The 9,906-nt window shown below is 37.7% G+C and overlaps 1 protein-coding gene across 1 annotated transcript in view; it reads right to left on the reverse strand.

The window, feature by feature from the left end:
- sh3rf1 (SH3 domain containing ring finger 1) overlaps positions 1–9,637 on the reverse strand; it is a 50,018-nt gene extending 40,381 nt beyond the window's left edge. Inside the window, exons 1-2 of the mRNA XM_079887204.1 lie at positions 9,316–9,637; positions 6,502–7,061 (exon numbers count right to left, since the gene is read on the reverse strand). Of these exons, the coding sequence (XP_079743330.1) occupies positions 6,502–6,927 (426 nt within the window). The 5' untranslated portion in view covers positions 6,928–7,061; positions 9,316–9,637. The remainder of the gene's footprint in view (positions 1–6,501; positions 7,062–9,315) is intronic.
- Between the last annotated feature and the right edge of the window lie 269 nt (positions 9,638–9,906).

The following is a 9,906-nucleotide window of genomic DNA, read 5'->3' on the forward strand; positions in this document are numbered from 1 at the left end:
GGTAGACATCTATCATAATCTGCCGATAGTGCTGGAGTTTCAATATTTAAATCATATCGTATACATATTCAGATTTCAAATACAGTTTATATACACTAACATTTAAAAGTTTGAGGTTTAAAAGTTTTTTTTTAAGAAATTATGCATTAAATTGATCAAAAGTGACAGTAAAGAAATGCATGCTACAAAACATTTCTATTTTATTTTCTATTTCATTTCTAATTGTGCAGCACAATTGTTTTCAACAATGATATATTAATAATAATAAATATTTCTTGAGCAACAAATCAGCATATTAGAATGATTTCTGAAGGACCATGTGACAGTAGCTAGTCTAGGGCTGTTAAAGGATTAATCGCGATTAATCGCATCCAAAATAAAAGTTTGTTTTTACATAATATATGTGTGTGTACGGTGTATAATTATTTTCTATATATAAATACGCACACATGCATGTATATATTTAAGAAATATTTGCATGTATATACTGTGTATATATATTTATATTATATATAATTTATATTATATATAAATATTTTATATATAAATAACACATTTTCTTAAATATATATATATGCATGTGTGTGTATTTATATATAGAAAATAATTATACTCCGTACACAGACATAAATTATGTAAACACAAACTTTTATTTTGGATGCGATTAATCACGATTAATCGCGATTAATCGTTTGACAGCCCTTTTTGTTTTCAATCGGAATTAATTAATTCTGATTTATGAATCCGAACGTAGTGTTTACGTGAAAGTGATCGGGTTGATGATCGGAATTGATTTTTTTCAAGCCCTTCCCGCGCCCAAAACAAGGCTTCTGTTGATGAGAGTACGAAACAAGGACTGGTGGGCAGTTTTCCTGATCCACTTCACAGACGATGAGTGGAAAGGAGAAATTTAAAATGAAACAGTCATTTATGACACTTTATTCAACAACAATAACAACAGTTTGCTCCGCGCGTCATACGCCATTTTTATGTCATTGCACATGCGCAGTACTTTCCGGTTTAGGTTTTCAATCCGATCAATTGTTTACATGTTCTTTCGATCGGATTAGAAAAGGTTTAAACCACCCCTTACAATCTGAATGAAATTTCAACCGGATTTGGCCAATTCATTCCGACTAATGTGGTTACATGTGAATTATTTACTCTGACTGTGCTACTAGTCCGATTACAGTCGGATTATTAGGGTTGCTGAAAATTCAGCTTTCCCATCACAGGAATAACTTACATTTGAAAATATTTAAATAGAAAACAGTTCTTTTAAATGGTAATAATATTACTGTTTGTACTGTATTTTATATCAAATAAATGCAGCCTTGGTGAGCATAATTAGAGTTTTTTCAAAAACATGACTGATCCTTAGTCCTACTCTAGTGTCCTTCTTTCTCTTTCCCACCTATTCAGCCTCTTATTTAAATCTAAAAGACAGCTGTAGGGGTTTGTACGCCTCACGCAGACACACAGTGTATGGTGTTCACCCCTTCACTGCCCTGAGTCTGTCAGATCAGAGGTGGCCGCTAACAATAAGCTGTTATGCATCTGTCTGCTAGACCGCACCTCCTGCTATTCTTCAGCTCTGATAGAAATCGGACGGAGAAAGACAAAATCAGAAAGAGAGAGGTGAGAGGGGAGCGGCACCCTTTGCCCACTGGGACTCATGGGTATCAGTGTGTTCTTTGATCTTTCAGCTTTTCAGCGGCTCATGGAGTCCACCTGCATGTCTCCGCACCCCACCTCTTTCCCCCTCAGAAACACTTGAACCCACTGGATGAGGTCCAGGGATGGCATGGTTTCAACTTCAGACATCCAATGCATACCTCACGCAGAAGCATTCACTGTTTGGGACACTTGGGGTATTTGATCACTTCTTGTGGTTTTACGGATCAAATAAGTATCGAATGACTTCCCATTTCAATTCTGATTCACAAGCTCTCATGATTCATTTTCATTCTGATTTGATTTAAATTGAGTAATTTTCTGTTAGAATGTCCGTTCAACATACAGGATTAGACATAATATTATGTCTTTTGTATCAATTCAATCCAGTGTTTTTAAACTATTCATTATAGTCAGCAACTATTAATTTTCAACTATATTGTTTACGAATCAGAATAAATTGGTCAGGTTGTATATTTCCGATTCATTACAAAGGCATGGCTCAAAAAAGTCATTTGTTTGTGAATTATAATAAACTGGTCAGGTTATATGTCTCTGATTCATGAATCTGACCACACTTGTTGCACAGTATGTTTCTGATTCCTAAGAGTAATTTGTTTGTGAACCAGGCTACATTGGTAACTTTGTGTGGTTCAGATTCATTAAAAAGAACAGGAGAAAGTCATTTGTTCATGAATCGGACTACACTGGACAATCACGTTCAGTAAACGCTGCAAACTCGTATTCAGACTTGGACTCTAAAAAGTAATGGTAACCTGTTACACAACAACAAAAGTAAAAAGTAACCTGTTACCACAAATTCTAATTTATTGATTTAATTAAACCTTTTAAGTTATTAAAACATTGTTTTGTTGACATACTAATGTTGATAATTACATCAACTCTTGTGTATAATTTAGACTCAAGTTATGCGTTAACTTTTTTAAATTAAGTTGTTATAACTTAATGAAATTGTCTTTTGGGCACTGGATTTTGGGCACTGGATAGTTCCCAGCAAGAGAATAAATGTTGAAATAAAGTGTTATTTTGTTTCTTTTTTAGTGAAGGAAATACCTGTTATTGTTTAATGCTGTTTTATAGTTCTGTTATTTTGAAGTTTTTGTGGTTACTACTGTGGTGAAAAGTAGACTACATGAAGGCAAACACTACATAGACTCTCTAAACAATAACAGCACTAATGTTAGTGATAATTAATATCTTACTTGATCATTAAATTTAAATGCTAAAGTCACATTAGGTATATGCAGTGATAGCTGTGGATTTTAACTGAAATCAGTACGAGTAATTGGTTCCAGGGCTACAACTCAAGTACTTGGAGCAACTTAATTTTTTGAGTTATCAGCCTATTTAGTTCTCTAACTCAATGTAGTTTGTTGGTTCAAAGTTGACATAACTTAAAAAGATTGATGCAAACAGTTGTGCTCATTTTTGTTGTTGTTGTTGAGCCTACACTTTTTTTTTTAGAGTGCAGATCAAATATGGCACCTACTTCCTGTAGACACTAGTACGCAGGTGCTGAAAGAGCCACATAATGCAACATTTGACAACCAAGATCTCAGGGGTGTGGATGTCTGCATGCGTGTATCCCTGAACCAGGGAGGAATTCTTCTCCTTAACGCTAGTTTGCTTCCATGCGTGAGTGCGCGTTTTGTGCATCTCCAAAGCAGAGCATATCATGTGTCAGATTTAACAAAACCTCTCTGAAGACCTAAATAACAGACCTGCCACTCACACAACGCTCTGTTATCATGTAGTCTCAGATGCATTCCTGGTCCTTACACCCCCTCTGAATCACAGGCTCTGTTTGAAGCTACAACTGCTGTAAAAAGCCCATTCCTCCGGCAGCTAGGCTGTTTACAGCATCTCAGATACACCCTTAAATAGGTTGGCGTGCGAAAACACAGTGGGCACAAAGAGAGAGAAGATAAGAAACAATCACTGCCAAGTTTGCGCGTGCAAGAGTTGAGGGGAACTTTTTTTTTTTTTTTGAGTTCACAGTTTTAGAGTTCACAGTGCTGATCAACCATACATTACCTCACTTTGTTGGATTCAGTCGGCTCTTTCAAACAGCTTAATGCTAAAGACTGTGTTCTTAAAGCATGATATGTACACTGACAAGCTAATTAGGTAAGAGTGTGCGTGGGGAAAGTCAATCAGATTTGATTATTTTCAGAGATGTAGTCTTGCTCTGAGGGTACTTTAGGATAAGGAGGAGGTGCTATTGTAGTGATGCCAACTAAAGGAAGAATACGTGTAATCACAAACAAAGGCAAATTTAAAAATAGTGGGTTTGGGATTCAGTTCAAGAGTTTACAGAAATAGAAAAACAGACTGAAAATATGAGAAGTGATTTTATCATCCAATAACTGAATCTTCAAAATGTAAAGAAACGTGCATGTGAAATAATCCAGATTTAAATGGATATAATGTAGAAGTAACCAACAATGGATGATATTCACAGAAAAGGGGGTCTAAGTATCTTGTGCTCAGCAAGGCTGTATTTGATTAAAAAATATATTAAATATATTGTGAAATATATTTAACAATTTGAAATAACCGTTTTCTATTTTAATATACTTCAAAATGTTCATGTGACGGCAAAGCTGAATGTTCATTAGCCATTAGTCCAGTCTTCAGTGTCACATGATCCTTCAGAAATCATTCTAATTTGTAGGGCTGTCCCCAACTAAAGATTTTCCTAGTTGACTGTTAATTGTACATTGAAGCCTTTAGTCAATTATAAGTCAATTTCTTCTTATTATCAATGCTGAAAACAGTTGTCCTACTTGAAAAAGTTAAAAAATAATGTATTAGTTTTGAAACATTCTAAATGTCTTTACTGACACTTGATCTATTTTATGCATTATTTAAATACATAATGAATAAAATTCATGGCAAAAGAAAAAAAAAGCTTTACGAAAAATAGCATTACCGTAGATTATGGGGGAGACAAAGAATGTCAAACTTAGTGAGTCAGAGTAGAAACCCCTGATGAGCTTCTTTTGAAGACAGGAAAATAAGATTATCTTTAAAACTTAAGTTTGTTGAATATGAGAGGGACGACTATCTTATTAGGCCAATCCAGCTGTCATTTCACAGCACTGATGTTTATGAACAACAAAAGAAGGATATTAAAAGATTATAGACCGGAGATGTCTGACTTAGAATGCAGCCACCCATCATGCTTTGGGTGGAGGCCTCCTTCAGTCCCATAAGTCTGTGTGGGAGAGATGACAGAGGGCTTGATTGTAAGGACACCTGTGTTTTGTTACAGTGCAAAACCAAAAGGTGGAACACAACAAAACACACAATCACAAAACTGCTGCTATAACAACTATCCTGATCCGCAGGGATACTTTGTTTGAAAGTTATACTGGCAGAAACGTGTGCGCTCTCACTCAGACACAAACAGCCACAAACACAATGGTGTCCGCTTGCAACGTTTTTGCTTCCTTTTTTTCCCCTCCCTCTCACATAGAAAAAAAATATAAAGACATCCAAATACACAAACACACCCAACAACAAAAGTGCTGGATAAGATGCAGTTAATGCAACTTTCTCTCAGCAGGGAAGAAGGCTTACCTCAGCTGCTTGAGTTGCTTTAGAAGCAGCACAATGCCCTGAGCTAACAAGATTTTCTCTAGTTCTCTCTAGTCTGTTGGGGCTGCGCAATTAAGCGAAATAAAACCCAAATCACGATATGGCTTAGTGCGATTATCAAATCGCACAGGCTGTGATTTAAATGAATAAATATATGCACCGCCGTTGCATTTCAGGGTGAAGTGCTGGCACTGTGTTCAATTTCACGTGAGTAGCTCATGATCTGTTGAGTTTGGGTTGCATATCGTGCATTTGGGAATGGAACATGCGCCAACCATTAACCAAACTTGTAATGAGAAGTGCTTATTAACTGGCTATTGTCAAAAAGGAACGCCTGCATGAGTTGAACAGAAAAGAAGATATTTTAAAGAATGTTGGTATCCAGACAGTTGGTAGCCAATAACATCCATAGTATTTGTTTGTCCTACTATGGAAGTAAATGGGGTCCATGAACTGTTTGATTTCCAACATTCTTTATAATATCTTATTTTATCAGCAGAAGAAAGAAATTCATACAGGTTTGGAACAACATAAGTGTGAGTAAATGATGACAATTTAGATTTTTTGGGTGAACTATCCCTTTAAGGGCTCTCTGGGTTTTTTAGAATAAATGGTTTTAGTTTTGAAAATAAAGAAATTAAGATGCCACAATTGCAGTATCTAGGTCTTTTAGTCCAAATTCACAAAAAACGAAATGCTGGATTTCAGTCAGACTAAAGCATTTACCTTAAAACTGAAATCGAACTTAAGTGCACACAAACGAAACATCAGAGAAAGTGGTTTCTTCTAAACTCCTAGAAACAGTCCACCCAGTATTCATTTTCCTGAATGTAAATTAGACTCATCCTAAACAAACTCTTTATTTAGAGTTCATTAACCAAAATAATGATATAGATGACAGAGTGAACAAGAGAGAAACATTTCAAATTCCCTAAACACCTAATTATTTCAGAGATTTTTCTTCCCTTCATATCAAGCTTGGGCTTTGCTGGAAGTCTCCATGGTCTGATTTACACCAATAGTGCAGTACCACTCATGACCAGACGAGATGGGGCAAGACAAACAGTTCTCCACCGAGATAACCATTAAGCTAACAGAACTCCATTCATTTAAGTTTTTCTGCATGTAAAAACAAGTTGACTGTATCTGATCAGATCTGTCTGGTATATGGGACTGTGTGAGTCCAACAAAACCATCTAAACTTACCCTAACTGGAGTGCTCTTGGCCTGGACCCTCTGAGACTGTGCCCCTGTGGGACCTGGATCCCTCTGGCCAGCTCCGGCACCCTGTGCTCTGACCCCCGCCGCTGCCGATCCATTAGTACATGTGCCATGCATGCTTCCCGTCCTCCTCGGCCTCTGCTTGATGCCGTCCAGTAGCCGTACCAGGAGGATGTTGCTAGGCAACTCATCCACGCCACTCTCCACTAGCGTGCGGCACTCCGGACAGCGCAGTTCTCCACGCGACCCCACAATTCCAAGCAGGCATCGCCGACAAAACGTGTGCTGGCACGGCAAAACCTTTGCCGTGGTGTCCAGTCGCTCCAAGCAGACCGGACACTCTAACAGGTCCAGGAGAGCAGACTCATCCATTTTCACACTCGCACAATCTTTCTCAGTGTAGTCGTTCATTCAGTCAGTTTTGTCTCTCCGAAGAGAGAAGCGCATGGTGTGGGAGTGTGGATATAAGGTTGTTTGGAGGGAAAGGCCAATCCTGCTGTCACGTCACTCCCATGCCGCAGTCATGGTCATATCTCTAGCATTCACTGCAGAGAATTAAAGAAAAAAAATATCATATAACACTTATAGAGCATTACATATATGCAATATATTTGGTGGTTTCAATAGCAGGCGCATGGGAAAGCAATGTAATGAAGATGTTTAAGGGAAGTGTCATAAGAAGCCTAATTTCTAAAATCCAGGATGTTCAAAAACATCTTTGAATTTTAAATGCACAACAAACTTGACACAAACAGCAGTAGAACAGTATGAACTGGAGCAGAAAATAAGCTTGAAAAGATGTCATCACCAGGGATGGGAATCATAAGGAATTTAATGAATTTGTTTCAGATTCTGGCTCCTCTTAACGATTTTGTTCCCTGATGGTTCTTTTTATACTTCTGAGGAAGAAATATTTGGAAAAAACTGCATTTAATGCCAAATGATGAGATAATTTCAGATTTTAAGAGAACAGATATAAATCATTACAAAGTAATACATCTAAAACAACTCTTGCAAAGGAGAGACTTTTAACAAGTGGCATAAGTGCAATACAATAACTAGGCTATATAATAAAAATAGCAACAACAAAAAAACAGGTTACATATGCAATGATTTGATCTATTTTCATAAAATACCACTGATTAGTACAAAACTCAAATTGTGTATATTTAACTATACACGTTGTTATATAAACAACCAGTCCTTAACTACACTGCACTGACTAATGTCACACAATCACAACATAACACAACGAAAGTTCTGACCGAATCGTACACTAAAATGAATCAATTCATAAGAGTCACTCAGTCGGGAATCGGACCACACTTGCAGCCGTGTAATTTTTGATTCACTAAAAGGAACCGGTTCATAAGAGTCATTCGTTCGGGAAATGGAGTACACTGGTCACGCTGTAAAGCTTCGCGCTGCAGATACAGAAAACAAAACTAGTAAACACTGAAGGTGAGTCCCAATTCGCGTACTTTTAACGGGAAAAACGAGATGTGGAATGTTGGAAACTTCATTTACTTAACTGTCACAGCTTTCCTATTTTTAAAACCTTATAAAATCCATACACAAATGACCCAATGTAGCTACATTATGCACTCATACTATGTAGCCTACTATACCATCTAGCGTATGAATTTTATGAGTCAAAAACATGAGAAATGCAAGTTCGACAACCGTTAATAGAACAGACCGGCCGAAAATCATTCGGTTCAGTATGTTTTTTTTAATGGAACTGGTCCTGGTTATCGGGTCTCAGTCCTACACACAGTCCCCAAATGAACTTGGCAACGGGAATTACGCTTCAACAACTAAATAAGAGTTACCGTCACGTTTGGTCGGTTGGCGAAATGAGCCTTCGTGTCTAAACTGCAAATATGCTCGCCCCCGTCCCGTCTCTCCTCGAGCCTCATCCACTACTATCCTACCGGTTAACCAGATTCATTATCTAACGTTACTACCACGATTACAATTTAAAAAAGGCAAGCAGAACACTGAATAGAGACTTAATAAAAGAAGATCTGCCAAATCAAACATCTTTATTCTACTTGCTCATGAACAACAAAACCTGAACCAAAAATCAAAGCAAATCAAATGGTTGTATACAGAATAAACAGAACAAACAATGTTTGCGAGGCAATGTAGTTCAAATACAGCTAAAGAGAAAGTTCCCCCCAAAATACAAAAGGATGTTAGGTAAATTGACAGCCCCAGTCACTATTCGCTTGAAAAGATGGAAGAGTGAATGGTGACTGAGGGCGTCAGTCACATCATCTTTAGTGAAAGTCATAACTTACAGGTTGCATAGCATATGATAGTGAACAAATGAAGAATTCTCAATTGAACTATCCCTTTAAACATTACTGCTAACTGCAAACACTCAACCTCGTCCGCTTTTGAGTTAACGGCTTGAATAAAATCAGAAATCAAATAGAAATAGCCTACTACAAAACATTAGCTACATTGTAACCGAGTAGCGGTACAAATATATCGGCCCCACAACTGCTGTTTGAGTCTGTTTAAATAACTCCTGAAACTAACTAACCCATCACCAATAGTGATTTGAAAACCACGGCAAAATGAGAAAAAAACGAACAAAAAAGTATAGTGTTGTGCGTGATGTGTCACAATAAACAGGGCACGACACAGACGCTTTTCATCGACACGTTTGCCTGTAACTCGTGTTCATGTTGCTTGTAAGTAACCTACGTTAGATTAACAAACTTTGATCGGATGTTCAAATTTAATCTAGTGTCTTATTACGGAGAGATCTGTTAGAGCACGAAACGCTACCTTAAATAAGGGCCCCTTCTCACTCCTCCTCTTCTTCCAGAACAGTTTCTTTCCCGAGTTCCTCAAAGTAGGGAATTCGCTCTGGAAAAGGGATCCTGAAATCTTGATCGTCCAGTTGGACACAAGTTTACATATTCAGGTCCGTAAATCACAGCAAAGGACAGGTCATCGCTCTTGAGCCGTTCGGTCGAAAAAGCACAAGATCCAAGTCCGAGAGATTCAGGTAGATTAAATTGAGAAGAAAGCTAAGAAAAACAGGAGAAGCGAGTTCCTGCGTCCGAGCGCCATGACGAGCTCTGTTGATACTGTGGGACACTGCAGCGGACGTGTAGTCGGGAGGGAGGGTTTTCAAAACGCACAACTGAGAGAATGCAGCAGCCTGCGTTTTTTTTCTGTTTAGGCTTTGTCCCAGATAAACAACCCAAATTCTGCACTTTTGATCGTCATAAATAAGCAAAATGTATTTCTAAACCTTGATGATTTAGTCTATCCGTACTTGGATAGTACACTCGGCAACGTTTTTCACTGATGAATAGTTTGTTTACAATCTCCGCCTGCGTCATATAGTGTCACAAATCACGAGAGTCACTG

The sequence above is a fragment of the Squalius cephalus genome, assembly GCF_949319135.1.
Source record: "Squalius cephalus genome assembly, chromosome: 12".
NCBI classification, from domain to species: Eukaryota; Metazoa; Chordata; class Actinopteri; order Cypriniformes; family Leuciscidae; genus Squalius; species Squalius cephalus.